General features: G+C 45.7%; 1 protein-coding gene across 2 annotated transcripts in view; it reads left to right on the forward strand.

Moving 5' to 3' along the window:
* Positions 1 to 17,871, forward strand: part of LRRC8A (leucine rich repeat containing 8 VRAC subunit A) — a 26,049-nt gene extending 8,178 nt beyond the window's left edge. Inside the window, exons 1-3 of one of the 2 annotated variants that reach the window (XM_024192988.2) lie at positions 5,939 to 6,218; positions 7,680 to 9,843; positions 15,884 to 17,871. In XM_024192988.2, coding sequence (XP_024048756.1) covers positions 7,687 to 9,843; positions 15,884 to 16,159 — 2,433 coding nt within the window. In that variant the 5' untranslated portion in view covers positions 5,939 to 6,218; positions 7,680 to 7,686 and the 3' untranslated portion in view covers positions 16,160 to 17,871. Of the gene's footprint in view, positions 1 to 5,938; positions 6,219 to 7,679; positions 9,844 to 15,883 lie in introns of those variants that run through there. The other variant, XM_024192987.3, reaches the window with a different exon arrangement.
* Positions 17,872 to 18,935: the final 1,064 nt, after the last annotated feature.

Raw genomic sequence — 18,935 nt, forward strand, 5'->3', positions numbered from 1 at the left:
CCCATTTTAAACCTCTCATTTTAGCTGGAATGAAGGGTGATAAGGAGCCTCCAGAAGAACTTGTGTTATTGAGGGAATTGTCTTATTTTGTCTCAACTGGAAGGCGGGGGGGCAGGTGGGTTATTTCTCTCCTGCTGCTTTAAACATCCTTCACTTTTTAAAGTGCTCTGAGACAGGATGGATTAAGTTACTTAGTTGGTTTCCTCTGCTGCCAGTTTTCAGGCTTCTCCAGCTGGGCTCGCTGCTATCCTTCTTCTAGGAAAGCTTTTCCGAAAGATGGCTGGAAACTTGGAGCTGCTTCCAGCTCTTTTTCCTTTAACTCTGGGGCAACTAAACATGTGGTGGTGGGAAATCTCCAATCCTGCGTCTGGCCTGAGGAGTTTTTTTTTTTTTTTAATTGGACTCTGGTGTCTGAACAAAAGGGGCTTTGTGCTGCTGTCCTCAAGATTTCGGGGAGGGGAAGAAGCGGTAGGAAGGGAAGCTGTGCTCTGCTGATTTCTTGTAACATGTCTGTGGCTCACCAGCAGGAAGAGCTGTACTCTTAAGAGGAATAAGTCCTCTCCCTGCGTCTGAACCAATCTTATATCCCTGTTTCTCTTCTTGGAAGTAAGTAATCCTATGGGGCAGCTGTTCACTTCTAGTTTCCAGCCCATGTTTTGGGAGGAGGGCACCTTATATTACGAGTATATTCAAAATGGGCTAAAGATGGAACTGAATTATTGCAAGGGCAGAGAGGGAGATAAGATTGCAGTGCAGGCTGGGTTCATGTATTGTACACTGCATCTTTCAGGGTTAGGACCTGCTCAGATTTAAGGGATCCTGGAAGAGACCGCCTCGGAAATTTAAGGTGACTTATCCAAGGACACCCTGGCTTTCTGGTCTGTAGTCACAGTATTTTTCTTGTGGTTACATAGCTGTAACCAGGGAGTGAGACTGGTCAAGTGAAGGGTCAGATAAGGTGTTTAGCAAACTAGTGAGAGAAGCTGACACATCCAAGGAACACAGTCAGCTTGAATCAAGACTAGCCATGTGCTGCTTTGTAGGGCCTGAGACACCCAGAGTTTCAGATGTGCAGTGTGTTGTGGGTTTTTGATTCAGTTTTTGATACTGACTGATTCTACTTTCCATGTGTGGTAGTCATGCCCAGGGCATCCCAGCTCTTGTGCTCCATTATAAAATGCCTTGCTGTGTGTCTCTGGATAAGAGATGGCAATGGCATTTAGTGACACTTGTGTCTGCAGTGATCACTGTGGTATGGCAAACCAGTTGTGAAAATCCATCTTTGCTGTAACTTCTGTCATAGTAGCCTGTGTAAAACTATCCATACAGCTCTGTGAATCTGCTACATCTCTTGGCTGGTGCACTGTAAGTTGTTACAATAATAATTTTAAATCTTTTAGTAAATGAAAGGTTCCCTTGTTCCCACAGCTGACTGGTTAGAGAGGTGAGTATGATGGAACAGGACACTGCAAAAGGTGCTCTTTCATCTAAATTTGGAGGCTGATGGTGATGTAGGGACCCTAGGAGGGGGTGTATTTATGGAGTGAGCTGGCATGTGTATCATTAGTCTTGTGTACTTACACTTGAGTGAGGATGCAGTCTGCAGCCTTTCCCCTACCCTGGTAGAAGCAGGAGAGCTGCGTATCCTGGAAACAATCTGTGAGGTGGCATTGAGTGAGCAATAGCAGCATTCAACGTACGGTTGGAGCCTTCAAAGAAATAGTCCGTTCCTTTGGAAAAGGTTACTGGGGGGACAAGGGGAATGCAGCAGTACTATGAAGAATCAAAACAAGGCAGATTACCCTTGTAGGATTTTTATTTCCCCCTCCAGTGTAGGCTGTTTCCACAGCCTGCCTTGCATATATTCCTTTAGCCAAAAGGTCTCTTTCCTTTATTTCTGATAAGTGAAGGACCAGACGTCTAGTGGGTCCAAACCAGCTGTGAGTATGCAAGCACGGTGAAGACTAATTTGACTTTAAACGTGAATTAAACTCACTTTCTAGAGATCACTGTACTGCTTTCCTTAGCCTCCATCAGCAGAGCTCACAATGGTGTGAGTGCCCCTGTTTCTGGGTTCTCAGACTGAGAAGCTTCTGCAACGGGAGATGTATAGGGAGGGGACACTTGTCTTGCATCAGTAGACTTGCCACTGGTATTTACTTCTCCCTCATCTCTAATGAGACAACTAAAACCTGTCCTTAAATCCTTAATAATCTCTTCCCCTGCCGAGGCTGTCAGGGCTCTGTCACATGGAGTCTGGAGTGGCCTGGAGCATTCACATCCAGTCTTTAAGTGCATGAGATGAGAGGCTGTTCAGTGCCATTAACACTCAGACCCCCTCTAGCTATATCCTGAATGCCCCACTTTCCCTCTCTGGGCAGATGCCAGTCTGAGTGGACCCAAATGCTGGATCCCATCTGCTTCTAAACCCCCTGGGTTTGGATAATGACTAGTCACTGGTCCTAGCTCTGGGTCTCTCAGGCACACTCCTAGGTGAAATCCCCATGTCGTCTGACACCCTTCTTGGGCAGTGGCACCCCACAGTCCAGTTACCTTAGACCAAGGGTGGTTAACCTGAGCCTGAGAAGGAGCCAGAATTTACCAATGTATATTGCCAAAGAGCCACAGTAATAAGTCAGGTTTCAGAGTAGCAGCCGTGTTAGTCTGTATCCGCAAAAAGAACAGGAGTACTTGTGGCACCTTAGAGACTAACAAATTTATTAGAGCATAAGCTTTCGTGGGCTACAACCCACTTCTTCGGATGCATATAGTCAGTAATAAGTCAGCAGCTCCCTTGCCCCTTTCCCAGCGCCTCCCACCCACCGATTAGCACCTCTCCCCCCACCTCCCGATCAGCTGTTTCCTGCCCTGCAAGGAGTCTGGGGGGAGGGGGAAGGAGCAAGGGCACTGCAGCCTCAGGGAAGTGGGCAGGAAGGGGTGGAATGGGGGTAGGGCCAGTGGCAGAGCCAGGGCTTGAGCAGTGAGCACCCCCCGGCACATTGGAAAGTTGGCGCCTGTAGCTCCAGCCCCGGAGTCTGTGCCTATACAAGGAGCTGCATATTAACTTCTGAAGAGCCGCATGTGGCTCAAGAGCCGCATGTGGCTCCGGAGCCACAGGTTGGCCACCCCTGCCTTAGACCCTGAAACCAGTGCTCCAGCTCTCCTGAGCCCCCGTTGCTTAGACAAATTCCCATAGAGTTCCCACTGGCTCTGGGAGCTCTGGTTTCTCAGTTAACCCCTTTAGGGACAATGTGGCAGGAAATCACAGAACACTGGCTTAGCAAAGGGATTACTTCTAACCGCATGCCATAGAGCTACAGATATTTGGAAAATAAGTCCTGAATGCAGCCCCTAGGGCTGATCTCATCCCTCCCTTCAGTCCTGAGCTTGATCAGCATCCTTAGACTAGGCAGCTCTTCCTGGCTTCCCTCTCCTCCAACCCTGTTCGGACATGAGAAAGTGAACTGACTTGGCTTAGAAAAGCACCCCTGTTTTAAAACTGTCCCTTTTTTGCCCATATGCTTCTAATTCCAGATGTTGGGAACGGGACAGTGGGACACAGCAGATACTGGCTGCTATAAAATGACCTTAATTCCACTGCTTTGTCTAGCACCTGTGGAACCTGCCCTGCCTCCGAGGGGAATGAGTGTTGGATGAGGAGAGTGTGACTTCTAGTCTTCAGTTATCCTGCATCATTATAAACAAACTAGGGAAATTCTACTACTATAAGGTGGGTGCATAACTGGTTGGAAAACCATTCCCAGAGTAGTTACCAGTGGTTCACAATCAAGCTGGAAGGGCATATTGAGTGGGGTCCCACAGGGATCAGTTCTGGGTCTGGTTCTGTTCAATATCTTAATCAGTGATTTAGATAATGGCATAGAGAGTGCACTTATAAAGCATATGCTTTGGAGGATAGGATTAAAATTCAGAATGATCTAGACAAACTGGAGAAATGGTCTGAAGTAAATAGGATGAAATTCAATAAGGACAAATGCAAAGTGCTCCACTTAGAAGGAACAATCAGTTGCACACATGCAAAATGGGAAATGACTGCCTAGGAAGGAGTACTGTGGAAAGGGGTCTGGGGGTCATAGTGGACCACAAGCTAAATATGAGTCAACAGTGTAACACTGTTGCAAAAAAAAGCAAACATCATTCTGGGATGTATTAGTAGGACTGTTGTAAGCAAGACATGAGAAGTAATTCTTCACTCTACTCTGCGCTGATTAGGCCTCAACTGGAGGTCCTATTGTGTCCAGTTCTGGGTGCCACATTTCAGGAAAGATGTGGACAAATTGGAGAAAGTCCAGAGAAGAGCAACAAAAATGATTAAAGGTCTAGAAAACGTGACGTATGAGGGAAGATTGAAAAAACTGGGTTTGTTTAGTCTGGAGAAGGGAAGACTGAGAGGGGACATAAGTTTTCAAGTACATAAAAGGTTGTTACAAGGAGAAGGAAGAAAAATTGTTCTTAACCTCTGAGGATAGGACAAGAAGGAATGGGCTTAAATTGCAGCAAGGGTGGTTTAGGTTGGACATTAGGAAAAACTTCCTAACTGTCAGGGTGGTTAAGTACTGGAATAAATTGCCTAGGGAGGTTGTGGAATCTCCATCATTGGAGATTTTTAAGAGCAGGTTAGACACCTCTGTCAGGAATGGTCTAGATAATACTTAGTCCTGCCATGAGTGCAGAGGACTGGACTAGATGACCTCTCGAGGTCCTCTCCAGTCCTATGATTATTACTAGAAGACAGAATATTTCCTGCCTCCACCTTATTGAGGATTCACTTGTTGACAAAGTATAAATAGACCATAACCTGAGCCAAACTCAACAGACTTTCAATCAAATAATTCCTTAGCCTATCAGGAATTGCAGGATATAAATGGAGATTTTTCTACCCCATGCAGCTGGCAGAGGTAGTTATTGCAGTAAGCCTGTCATGCTTTTTTCTCGTGGATTCAGTGTGTCTCTTCCTCTACCCCCTACCCCCCAAAAGCAGGCCAGAGTGACGACTCTGGTGTGGCTGGCTTGCTGCTGTAAGAGATGATAAAATTCCTGTCTTGGTGACATTAGCTGAGTCTGACAGTTCCAGCCTGACAGGGTCTGGAATCCCGGAACCAAATCCCAGCCTTAAGAGCTGGATCACAAATTCCTGAGATGAGCTCTTCCCCTTCTGGCTTTCTTAAAAATCTACTAAATGGAAGTACCAGGCAGTTAACACTTCCTGCTCCACATGGTGAACTCTACCCTGTAACTGGACATTCTGGGGGTGAAAATCTTCAGGTGCTGGGAGGTAGGGTGACCAGATGTCCTGATTTTATAGGGACAGTCCAGATATGTGGGTCTTTGTCTTATATAGGCGCTTATTACTCCCCCACCCCTGTCCTGATTTTTTCACACTTGCTGTCCGGTCACCCTACTGTGGGGGCTGACCAATAGCTTTATTACTTCTCCTTTGGACTGTAAGGAGTTATTGAGACAGGGTGCAACCCCTTCTTAACACAAATGAATAACATCTGAGTTTTAATTACATATGACTGCAGGGAAGAGGGGAAAATGAAATAGGATCCTACACTGCACTCTAACAGAAACATGAATGAATTACAATCTTTGCTTTTAACCCCTTTTGCTACTAGCGCTAAGCATGAATGATTGCAGATCAACACGATGCAATCTCTAAATGCTGTCTGCTAGGAAAGTATTGGGAGGATATTGTACTACTTAGCAGATCGCCTTTAGAAACTCATGGGAAGGCTAGAAGCCTGGGGTGAAGCCTGAATGGTAGCGGTGGGGAACTGACCTTATAAAATCTCTCTTCTGTTATATGAATCACCCAGAAATGAAGCAGTGGTTTCCCACAAGTGTAGGCGGGTTTAGGAAGCCCAGCCCTGTTAGAGAGCTAGCTACATTCCTGCAGATGTGTGCGGCTAATATAGGCTTTCCCCTTTCTCCAGATGTTTTAGTCTTATCTCAGCCATTTGAGCAAAGAACTCCTCTTCCTTTGAGTGAGGCATCAGTGGGATTAGGGCCGAGGGGACTCTCCATGTGAGTTCTATTCTGTTCCCTGGGATCAGGATGAGGGAGAGGGGTCTGTGTGAAACCTCTTGTCTTTTCATCCCCTGGGAGTGCAGCCTGCCATTAAGTTTTGGCTCATCACTATGGAATTGTTTCACAGTCTTTTCCAGCCTACTGCAGCAGGAATCCTAAAGCAGAAAGTAAGTATCCTGCTCTGATGTTTATGGGGTAGGGATGGAGAAATGGATTACTTGGATGGATGAGGTAAACTGAGTTAGTAGAGCTCTACTAGCACTCCCCTAGCACCTGTGATAAAGACCCTCTGAGAAAATATTCTTCTCTTAAAGGTGCCTTCACTGGGGGGAGGAGTGAAGGGGCTGGGTCCCTGCCTCCCACATCTCTTTACTATTTAGTTGCTTCCCTCAAAGTGGCTGAAAGATTGGTGCTTTTTCACTCCTGATCTTTGCTTGTTCCCAGCTATTTTGTGGCTGTACCACTGCTTTCCCCTTACACCTAGAACTGAGCCTGATGCTAGGAGCCCAATGAAAGCTCCTGAGTGACGGACAAGGAGGCATTACAGTGAGTGCCATATTACCCAGGCTGGTCCCAGGGCATCTTGTGTGTGTGGTTTACAGGCTTAAAACTCAATCAAAAAACCTCTACATCACTGAACTGCAGTGTAAGCTGTGTACTAATGTCTCTGCTTCCCAGAACTTGTGTTCCCTTGTGATGCTTAAACCCCTGTCGAGATGTATGCTGTCAGGTAGGAGTGGCTGACTGGAGAACTTAATTTAATTCTCTGTTAATCCTCCTCCCTTCCTCACTTATCAAGATAATGGCAGTACAAGAAAATGTAGAGAACATATACGTTGGAATCTTGTAACTGCATCCTACACAGAACAAATTACTCAGTCCTCTTGCAGGGGTTAGTGCATAGAAAAGAGCAAAGTCCTGCTAACTGGAGGGGAAAGGCATGATATCCAGCCTTTCCCACTGTCCCTATTTTCTCTCTCCTCAGTTTGTTTTCTCAAAGATGATAGTGAACTTCCTTAGTGAGGCAACACTGGCAAATAGTTCTCTATTTTCCATGCAGTTTCAGACAACACACCTTTCCAAGCTTGTGGGACAGCAGCAATAATGCAGAATTGATTTTTCTAATTTTTCAGCATGTTTGTGCACTTAGAACGAGTAGCTGCTTGCTTTGTGTGAACATAATGCTTCTGAAAGGTGGCAGGCTCACCATACTAGAAACTGAATTTCTTAGCCATGGAATTGGTGCAATAGTAGGGCAAGCCTCTACATGCCAGCCTATCAACATAGCCAAACATGGTCCTGGTGACTATCTCTAGAGGTGAGAGTCCTTGGTCCCCCAGACTGTTAATTAAGGATGCAGTTGTGGTGGCTTGTGATGGATACCAATTTGTCAGGAATTAAGACCACATACTAACTTCACACAAACCTCTAAGCAGCTAACTGCTTTTGCTCATTATGGAACTTCATTTATTTATCTCAAAATTGGACTTGAAATTGTGTGGGGTTTTTTTGACTGAGCCAGCAGATACCTTCTTTATATAATCTGACCTCCCTGCTTTCCTTGTCTTCACTTAAAAACAAAACAAACTGTTCTCTTCCAGTAACATCTGCCTGTGGCTTCCTTTTAGGTGAACCATGATTCCTGTCACTGAACTGCGTTATTTTGCTGATACCCAGCCAGCATACCGCATCCTGAAACCATGGTGGGATGTCTTCACGGACTACATTTCCATAGTCATGCTGATGATTGCAGTGTTTGGAGGGACACTTCAGGTCACCCAGGACAAAATGATCTGCTTGCCCTGCAAATGGGTTACCAAAGACTCCTGCAATGACTCTTTCAGAGGTTGGACAGCTGCAACTCCAGACCCCACTTACTATAACTCTAGTCTTGTCCCATCTCAGGACACTGGGCCTACAGGGATCCAATATGACCTAGACCGGCACCAGTATAACTATGTGGATGCAGTGTGCTATGAGAATCGCCTTCACTGGTTTGCCAAGTATTTCCCTTACCTGGTGCTGCTACACACACTGATCTTCTTGGCTTGCAGCAATTTCTGGTTCAAATTCCCAAGGACCAGCTCCAAGCTGGAGCATTTTGTATCTATTCTGCTGAAGTGTTTTGACTCTCCGTGGACAACACGAGCACTGTCTGAGACCGTGGTGGAGGAGAGTGATCCCAAGCCTGCCTTTGGGAAGATGAATGGCTCCATGGAGAAGAAATCTTCCACAATCAGTGAGGATGTGGAAGCCACAGTCCCCATGCTACAGAGAACAAAGTCGCGGATTGAGCAAGGGATTGTCGATCGCTCTGAGACAGGCGTCTTGGACAAGAAAGAAGGGGAACAGGCCAAAGCGCTTTTTGAGAAAGTTAAAAAGTTCCGCACGCACGTGGAGGAGGGAGACATAGTCTATCGCCTCTACATGAGACAAACCATCATCAAGGTGATCAAATTCATCTTGATCATCTGCTACACTGTCTACTATGTCAACAACATCAGGTTTGACATTGACTGCAAGGTGGACATCGAGAGCCTGACCGGTTATCGCATGTACCGCTGTGCTCACCCTCTTGCCACTCTCTTCAAAATCCTAGCCTCTTTCTACATTAGCCTGGTGATCTTCTATGGACTGATCTGCATGTACACACTCTGGTGGATGCTGAGGCGATCCCTCAAAAAATACTCCTTTGAGTCCATCCGGGAGGAGAGCAGCTATAGTGACATCCCTGACGTCAAGAACGACTTTGCTTTCATGCTGCACCTGATCGACCAGTACGACCCCCTCTACTCCAAGCGATTCGCTGTCTTTCTGTCTGAAGTGAGTGAGAACAAGCTGCGGCAGCTGAACCTCAACAATGAGTGGACCTTGGAGAAGCTGCGGCAGAGGATCACCAAGAACTCCCAGGACAAGCTGGAGCTGCATCTCTTCATGCTGAGTGGCATCCCCGACACCGTCTTTGACCTTATCGAGTTGGAGGTGTTGAAGCTGGAGCTCATCCCCGATGTTACTATCCCGCCAAGCATTGCCCAGCTCACCAGCCTGAAGGAGCTGTGGCTCTACCACACGGCTGCCAAGATCGAGGCCCCAGCCCTTGCCTTCCTGAGGGAGAACCTGAAATCTTTGCACATTAAGTTCACAGACATCAAGGAAATCCCTCTGTGGATTTATAGCCTAAAGACCTTGGAGGAGCTCCACTTGACAGGGAACCTGAGTGCAGAGAACAACCGTTACATTGTGATTGACGGACTGAGGGAACTGAAGCGGCTCAAGGTACTTCGGCTGAAGAGCAACCTCACCAAGCTGCCGCAGGTGGTGACGGACGTTGGTGTGCACCTCCAGAAGCTCTCCATCAACAACGAGGGTACCAAGCTCATTGTCCTCAACAGCCTTAAGAAGATGGTCAACCTGACAGAGCTGGAGCTGATCCGCTGTGACCTGGAACGCATCCCACACTCTATCTTCAGCCTCCACAACCTCCAAGAGATCGACCTGAAGGACAATAACCTCAAGACCATTGAGGAGATCATCAGCTTCCAGCACCTACACCGTCTCACTTGCCTTAAGTTGTGGTACAACCATATAGCCTACATCCCCGTGCAGATCGGCAACCTCACCAACTTGGAGCGCCTTTACCTTAACCGCAACAAGATAGAGAAGATACCCACCCAGCTTTTCTATTGCCGGAAGCTGCGGTACTTGGATCTCAGCCACAATAACTTGACTTCTATACCGGCAGACATTGGGCTACTGCAGAACCTGCAGAACCTAGCTGTGACAGCCAACAGGGTAAGTGAGGAGGGAGTGTGGCGGAGATGCATGGATTGGATAAAGCTGCATTCTAAGATTCCTGCTGCCTGCTATGAAGTGTATTAGAAGCATTTAACTGCTACAGTGGGGTGTGCAATATCTTGGCACTACAATTTATACTTAACTTTGTTCCTTGTCTGTACAACTTTCTTAGGATGAAACTTTGCAAAAACAAACCCAAATCTTCAATTAAATTCTTTTTGGCTAATGGGTAGATTGCAAACATAGCTGTTTTGGCTGCTCTTCAGTAGTTTCTTAGACTAGAGAACTGAGAAATTACACTTAAGAATGCAGCACTATATACTTAAACCATTTGCAATATAAACTGAGGCCATTAGCCACCCATGTGTGTCTGCATAGGACTGCTGTCAGGGTGTTTGGTGCTATAAGTGTACACAATGCTTTACAGAACACCTTGAGACAGGACCTGCCTTGAAGAGTTCACAATCTAATATCAAATACTTCCTCCATGAGAAGCTTGCTAAGGAGATCCGCATATAGGAGGCTTTGTGAAAAGTGGCTTGTCACACAGCACTGGGCTACCTAGTGCCCAGGAAGTGACTGTTGCTAGCATAGGGGGCAACATGAATCCAGGTGGAAAGCGGAGAGTGGGAGGACAATGCAAAAGGAAGAGTTAATGTGAAAGAGCAGCATAGGAAACAAGGGGATGTGGGATGTAACTAGCTGCCTATATTTTGCAGAAGAAAATAGGTAAAGGTGGAGCTGTGCAGAGAATTAAAGGTGTGGTATGCTACAAAGACCTTGATCCACTTCTTATGTAATTCTCCAATATTAATCCCATAAGAATGTCCTAGAAATGTAGGTAACTGTTACTCATTAGTTGCTCACTGGGCAGGTAACAGCATTTTGGAAACTGGTATCTACATGATCTTAAAAAAAAAAAAACGGCAGTAGACATGCAGCAGTTTCTTTGTAAATTACAAACCCAGTAGATGCTGTTTTATACATGTTGGATTATGGCTGCTCCTGTCCATGCAGCACGCTGTCTAGAACCACCTGTTGACAAGTAGTCGGCCTCTGAAGGAGTCTTTCTAGTGTCTTGTACAATTAGAGACACTTATTCTGTGAGGCCTTTTTCTAACTACCACTTTAAAAGACCTTTTGTGAGTAGTACCAGAAGCAAACTCTGAGCTGAAATATCTGGGTTGGTGCACTGTCCTTAGCCTATATAGTGAGCTAAATCAGGCCAGGTCTACACTACAAACTTACATCAGTATAACTACATCGCTCAGGGGGTCGGGGCAAGCCCCCGTATCCCAGCGGGGTGAACCTCTGCACCCTGGCAGGAGCACCCGGCGGAGCAGGGGGTGGTGGTGGTGCACACATTTTTACGGGAGATGCTCTGGCCAGGAGCTATGTGCCCTGCCCCCCATCGCAAGGCCAGCGGGAGAGGCAGTCAGATCGCTCCTACTCTTCTGCCCCCGTCATCGCCCACCTACCTACGCCACTACTGTACCAGCAGGTCCCCGGTATGTGTCGTTTCGGTATCCGTCACCCTTTTCAAGAACACAACCCCGATGTATATCTGGGACCCGCTGTAGTGCTATCTACACCAGGGCTTAGGTCAGTATATGTTGATAGGGGGGCTTTTCCTGTCAACATAGTTAATCCACCTCCGCAAGAGGCGGTAGCTATGCTGACAGGAGAAGCTCTCTCATCAGCATAGTAGCATCTTCACTGAAGCCCTACAGTGGCACTGCAGCGTTTTAAGATTTGACCTGCCCTTGGGCCTTTAACGTGACTAATCACTGACTGATACAAGTGCACATGTACCTTCAGACTACAGCAAATGTAAGGTCCTCTCCACATGTAAATCAGGCTCTGGTTTAACACAGTTGCAGTTTTTCTTTGTAACTTACAAGCAGAGAAGGTATTGCAATATTGGATCAGGCAGTTACTTTGGTCCTAATGAGCTTCCATTTAATTGCTTAGGAGCAGCAAAATGTGGAAGAGATGACCCGATTGTGACATGGTGCCTGATGTTGCTATGACATACTTTCACTTCAATAACTCCTCCCAGTGGATTGTCCTGCAGTTCTGAACCTGGGTTACATAAAATACTGTAAATTGCTTATAAAGTATGTTGAACTAAAGGCTGCATTTGGCCTATTTATATTTGAAGATCCACTGATGCCTCATAGAAACTAAAAATACTCTGGTTAGAATTCTACTTGTTTCTTTCTGTCCACAAAACCCAGGAGGCTTTGTTGCTAGAGACATGAGAACAAAATATTTTGCTGCTTTAAAAGTCCATCTGATTACTTATTCCCACCGGAAGTCTCAAAGAAGTCTGGTAACATAATTGCACAAAGAGCAACCAGCCATGACAAGGGATTATGAATTCAGGTGGAAATATGCAGCAAAATCCTGCCTCTTATGAGGATACCCATATTTTTCAGTCTGCAATAAGGCCCCTAATGCTTTAGATACATCTTGACAAGTCGATACTGTCTAAGTGATGTTACCAAAAAACTTCTTCAGTATTGCTGCCTTTTATAGGGAAAACTCTAGAGGCAAAACAACTTAACAATTGTATTATAAATTGTCAAGGAGGCTTCTAAAATTCTAACCAGCTTTTGGTTGTTTTTCAGTAGCCACCTTGCTTCTAAAAGTGAAGTGGCAGCCCAGGAGCCAGAGAAGTGGTGCCCATTCTGCATTAACTTTGATCTATAACCTTCAGAAAAATTAAGCTAAACAGCTAGTGTTTAAGAAGCCATTCTGTCTGTTTAAACCACCCTTAACACCCGATTAAGCTGTGGCTAACCTACCATCCCTGGCATTGGGGAAGGCATGTGGTATTGTATAGCCAGTCACATTTCAGCAATAGGTTTAAAACTAAAATCATTTTCCTCCCTGAGTAGGAGGAGTCTTCAATGTAGCATCCGTCATCTGGCTCTTGCTGGATGCCGCACTAAGCAAAGTGAAGGAAGCTTTTAAGGCTCTATTTTAAGGTGCAGAACTATACAGGTTTTGAACAGTACCCTTTTTTTGGCAATTGTTCAACAGTCCAGGTTACACAGGGTTAAGACAAGACGTGCATCCTCTGCAAGCTGTGGGTGGAGTTTCTCTTCTGGATGAAAAGAAGCTTGAGGCAGCTCTATTTTTGCAATAAAATGTGGAACCACCCATCTTGTTCTTCCAAAGACACTAATGCACCATGAAGGCTAGAAGCAGTATTCTCTTTCCTGCCTAGCCCCCTGTCTCCTGGAGATCCAGTGAAACAGCTAATCAGCTCTTGTTCCCTGCAGAGATGTAGGCAAGGCCACAATTACCCTTGGGCTCAGGAAGCCTGGTTATTTACAGTCAGCAGCAGCAGAAAATGCAAGTGCTGATAGACTGGCATTTCCTGACCCTAAGAATTCTATCTCAAAGCTCCCCTGCTAGCCCAGCAGCCCTAGTAAATAGCTACTTCTGGAGCTGGCTAGTACAACCCAGTCTTTCTGGGAATCAGGCCCTGTTGTAACACACAACTTTCTTCTTTGATAAAGTCCACTCCTGCCACTTGAAAACAAGTGATTGGTCTTATTAGTTATATGACTACCAGGCTGAATTTTGCAGCTTGTGCAGAACGACGGTTCCAAATAACGATGGCTGAATAAAGCTGCTGTTTGTTGCTGTTGCTGTTCCACTGGCTCTAGCTTATTCAGAACTTTGGCTGTTTGTTAAAGACTCTCTGTAGCCAATGGCTGCTCCAGGCAGATCTTGTGCGCATAATTAAAGTTAAAATAGGGTGCAATTATGTTTTAAACAAAGGATAGGCTGAGACTTTCACTGAGTTAAGGAGAAGGTCATGAAGTGATGCCTGAATCTATTGAACCCAACCCCATAAGCTTTTATATTTGTATTGCTGGAAGAAGGCATGGCTGGCAAAAAAATAAAATAAACGAAATAAAAATTTCAACTATAGTGTTGTTGTCAGACTATGATACCATGACAGTCTGATTGGACTAGTAATCTCCCTGTCTGACACTTGGCTATTGGTGCATGGGGCGGGGGGAGCCAATGGTGCTGGGTATTTAATTTCTCTCGGTGCATTTTGACACTGTCAAAAAATTGAGCATCGTGGTAGTGCCTAGAAGGTCCCTGATCAGGGACCCATTGTGTTCAGTGCCGCCCGTGCGCACAATGAAAGGATCGTGCCTGCCCATGAGCTTACTTTCTAAGTAAAATGAAGGAAGGGGGGATACAACAGATTGGGAAGCACAAAAATCTAGCATTCGAATAGACACTAGAACATGTATACGACTGGAAACCTGCATGGCTTCTCCCCCTCCTTCCCCAGCACACTGGATCAAAAATGGGCTGTACTGGTCAAGATCAAATATTACACTGAATTCCCATCATCCATTTCTTTTAATGGCTCGATATCCACTTAAATGCTCACAAACCACTAGCCTGCTGTTCTCATTAGTAAATCACTCCTAGGAACACAACTCACTATATCAGATTTGCCCCCATTCCATTTAGTCAAGTTCCTCACTTCCATCCAGGGACAATACTTGATGCTTCAGAGGAAAACAAAAACGCTGTCTCCCTGTTTCTGCCAGGCTTTTAAGGGGAGGAGATGTTTGTTTGCATGCCATCCTCAGGATTAGAGCAGGGCAGCTCAAGGAAGAAGCAGAATGTTGCCTTCCACAATAGCAATGGGATTGGAGTACTAATGCTTCCATGCCCTGAGGGAGCAGATGTTTGTAGGAGAAGCTCACTGGCCACCTGAATTATTGTTTGGACCTATGTGCTACACAGAAGAATAAGACCTGGTCTCTGCCTCAGTTACAATGCAAATGATCTCTATTCTTGCAGGGTAGGGGCTACAATGAGAGAGAGGCTAGGAGGAGGACCCTAGCAATGTGTGTCCATATAGTATACTTGGTGCCTTTTTGCTGGTCTCTGATCCTGCAGATAGAAAATGAGCGGTGGGGAGGGAGCCTCCCATGTATTACAACTGTCCAAATAACATGGGTGTAAGGCAGGGCTCCCCTGGGTTACTGCAGGCTGTTTACTTTGGAGCAGCTAGGAAGAGAAGAGGTCATTTACATTTCCTTCTGTGGAGGAAAGAACTGGCAGGCTCAAACTCTACCTCAGCTGTTTCAAGGTGAAAGTTGGGTCAGTCTTAGGAACAGACAGAGCTGTGCCAATTAAGAAGCCCTGGTGGCAGGGAACGGGGGAAAGCTGGGAGAGCAAGAGTCCTCCATTTGAGAGAGAGAAATAATACATTGGTCTCTAATTCTGTAGGAGAACTACAGAGTGATGAGCTGTTCAAATACTTGGCATGATCAGTAATTGCAGTAGTTAGGGGTACCATGGAAAGCACTGAGATATGGCTGCAAAACTGGATTATAACCAGGGTATGGAGGGATGTGTGTGCTGCAGATCAGAACTGAACCATGTAGGGAATAGCCTGACTTGTGTTGGGAATAGTGGTTTTTTTGTGTTTGATTTATTGTTTGGCAGGTGGCTAATCACTGAACTTTAAAAATGGAATCTCCCTGTCATTTTACTTTTATTATTCTAGCACCCTGCGGCCCTGATCAGGATCAGAGCCTTACGGTGCTAGGTGCCATACAAACAGGGAAGGGCTGTCAATGTGAAAAGCTTAAACTCCAAGTGGGAGAACAGATAATGGATGGATTCTGGGAGGGGACAAAGGAAACACCGATGGGAACACATGGCTGTACAGACTAGATGTGAGTGGGTTTCGGATATTCCCTGCTTCTGTCAGTAATCTCTATTTGGCTCTGGGCTAGCCATTTTCATGTGGCAGTTGACTGTAAATAGTACGGTAAAAGAAGATCTGCGTGAGGACAAGGTAGTAGTTTTACTGTATCTTAGGGAAAGCGTTCCATGCATAAAGGTCAGCCTAGAAGAAAGCAGAAATGCATTTAAGGGAGAAATTAGTATTTGGAGGCTGGTGCTTTTGTCTGACTACATCTCGTCTGCTTGCCTTGCTTTAGGTGAGCACATGTCACATTTGTATCTTTCTGATTTCTCTTTTCAGATTGAGAGTCTCCCACCTGAGCTCTTCCAGTGCAGGAAGCTGCGGACCTTGAACCTGGGAAACAATGTGCTGCAATCACTGCCATCTCGGGTGGGCGAGCTGACCAACCTGTCCCAGATAGAGCTGCGGGGGAACCGCCTGGAGTGCCTGCCGGTGGAGCTGGGGGAGTGTCCTCTGCTGAAACGCAGTGGGCTGGTGGTGGAGGAGGACCTGTTCAACACCCTGCCCCTGGAGGTCAAGGAGCGGCTGTGGAGGGCAGACAAAGAGCAAGCTTGAGCTGCTGACAAGAAGGCAGGGAAACCCCTGATCAACTAGACAGGAAACAAAAGGCCATTCCATTCCAATTCCATCTCCCAACCACCCCAGCCAACACCAGACTAGCTAAAGAGATCCTTGAATAACCAACACGACTGGGAACAAGGCTGCTTGCTCCCTTGGATGCAGGATGGGGGAGGTTCGGGGTCAGGGTGAGGACCAAGGCAGAGTGGGTGGCTCCTCTACAACAGACAGCGGGAACAAAAGAGGTGCTGCTGTTCTGCAAGACGAGAAGTGGGATGATGCCAAAGCTGCCATGGAGTTAACCAGAACCGCTGGTAGAGCCAACTTAGTTCAGGGTAACTGCCTCTGAATATAGGGGAGAGAAATGTGCTGATCCAGTTACACTGCTGCATCGCCCTAGATAGGGCTCTTGCATGCATCAGGGACTGAGGATGTCTTAGAGTCAAAGGACAAAAGTCCAGGGAGCCTCTTTAAACTCCAACTCTACTTGGCTGTGACACTTGTATAGTTCCATGCTACTTGCTGATGTAATCAGTTGGGGCTTCTCTTTGAGGGCAGGGGGGATGGCACAGCTTTTTTATTTATTAATTTTATTTTTTATTTTTAAAGATGCTGGCATTTTTTGGTAATTTTACCTCAAATATCAACTTGGATTCAGGACTGGTTTTTTTGTTTAATTTTTTTTTTTAACCCAGTTTCCATCTGCTGACTTGAGGTTGCACAGTCTTTTCAGATTCCAATCCTTTGTGCTGACTAGTAGATCACATGGCCTGCTTCCCTGTCTGGTATTGCTGGAGGTATTGCCTAAATTAGCTGTTCCAGAACATTACCTAGATTGGGCTGTCAGTAGGCTGAATTCCAGTTATGTTTAGTAAATGGGACAGGAAGGATGCAGCTCAATGCATGAGATAAGACTTGGGTGGAAAGCAGTAAGACTGTTTCTGCCAGAAGCACTGAGGTACTTCAAGACTTTGAATTTTAAAAAGTGTTTTAACTACTTTTTAAACTTCTTTTTCCCCTCAGCATTTTGTCTGGGGCGTTAAAAATACAAACACACTATTAGCCAGTGTTAAATATAACTCAAAATAGGGGAGATGCTGCCTGTAGCAGAGAGGAATGTTCAACAAGCTTCTTCCCTACCCTTGCTGTGGATAATTTTTTTGAGGTTTTGCCAGCATCTTTTATCAATACAATCTACAAAGCTGCTTGTTTTGTTCCAGTCCGTTCAGCTCTTGATTTTAGCAGCTGTCATTCTTGCTGCTCCTCTTGGCCTACATGATTGAACTTGGTGCTTGGGATGGTAACCCTGTTCTTCTCTCTGCCCCACTGTTAGGGAAGAGTATAAGAATCCTCCCTGGACTGGGCTTCTCCAGCCCCCTCGGAGGGGAGGCCCCATAGTGAGAGGAGAGGAATCTGTGTTGAAACAAGGCTAACTTGTGACTGTTCAACAAATCCCCTTCTGCATTTGCAGAGGCAGACATAGGTTAGTGATAGCTACTCATAATCATGTCCTCAAACCAGGGTGGTTAAAGTGTGGCTTACATTTCCACCAGTCACCCCAAAGCCACCTTGTTAGAAGGGGAAGCCTATGGACCCTACAGCTCCAGTATGCAGTGCTCCACCTTGCCCAGCTGTTTGGATCCTCCAAGACTGGAGCACTGCCTGCTGGAATATGTAGTATTTGCAGGTATTACCTACATACTAAAAGGAGCGGGGGGGGGGGGGGGGGGGGGTGCACCCTGGGTTCCTGGCAAGCTGCCACTGAAGCCCTGAGTTGGGCAAAGCATAGACACCCTCTGTCTCAGATATTCTGGGCAATAAGGAACACTACAGCTTATCTTTCTGCATCAGATGTAATATACAAGATACGCACACTAGAAATGCTGAAACAATCTGTTAACTAGGCTCTGGATTTGTTGATGCTCAGCTGTTTAAATAAAGCTACATTGAAAGCTAGGAAAACTTAGTTTGTTTATAGAAATGCTTCTAAGAAGGGTATAAAGTCTGCCTCCCTTAGTTCATTCATCATGAAAAGTCAAACAATCCAAAGGGATAACACAATCAACTCTTGTTTGCATGTTTTCCCAGCAATGACTCTTTCCAGAGAAAAAGGTGCTGTAAAAACTCTTCTGGATGACAGGTTCACATTTCTAACAGGATTAGTGTGTGTTGAAATTACAACAGAGATGGGGCTATTGGTGAAAGGAAGAGTTTTAGCTATTTCAAAATGCACTATATCAGAGATCAAACTGGGATTTAGAAGTGTGATGCTGATAATTTGCAGAGTGGGATTTACCAATCATGCTAGGGTTTTGTATTAACGTGGAGGGCAGCGAACCTGCTGTGGGGACATGAGACTGCTTACTCAGAAAATTGATCTGTTTCAAGATACAGTACAAATGCTGCTTTGAACTAACTCTCCATGGTCAGAGTAAGGACCTTTCAGATGGGGGAGGGAGTCTGTCTTTCCTACTCTGTCAGATGAAATCTGGTGTTTTGCAATTCTTCTTTACTGAGCCCTGAACCAGTTCTGGGACTGTATGATTAGGACCCATCTACCCTACAGCAGTCAGGGTACCTGGTTACAAAACAACTTACTAGTTGTAGCTTACACAGACCTAACTGGTCCTTGGACTATGCAGAGTTATAACATTGCTTATGGAAAGTGAGCTAAGGTTCTGCACCTGGCTCGCCTGACTCTTCTGGTTGTAGTGAAGGTGGGCTCTTAGTTATATAAAACTGCATTTAATTTAGGTCCTGAAGTGTTTGTATA

The sequence above is a fragment of the Terrapene carolina genome, unplaced genomic scaffold (assembly GCF_002925995.2).
Source record: "Terrapene carolina triunguis isolate 2854851 unplaced genomic scaffold, T_m_triunguis-2.0 Scaffold238, whole genome shotgun sequence".
Lineage (NCBI taxonomy): Eukaryota > Metazoa > Chordata > Testudines > Emydidae > Terrapene > Terrapene triunguis.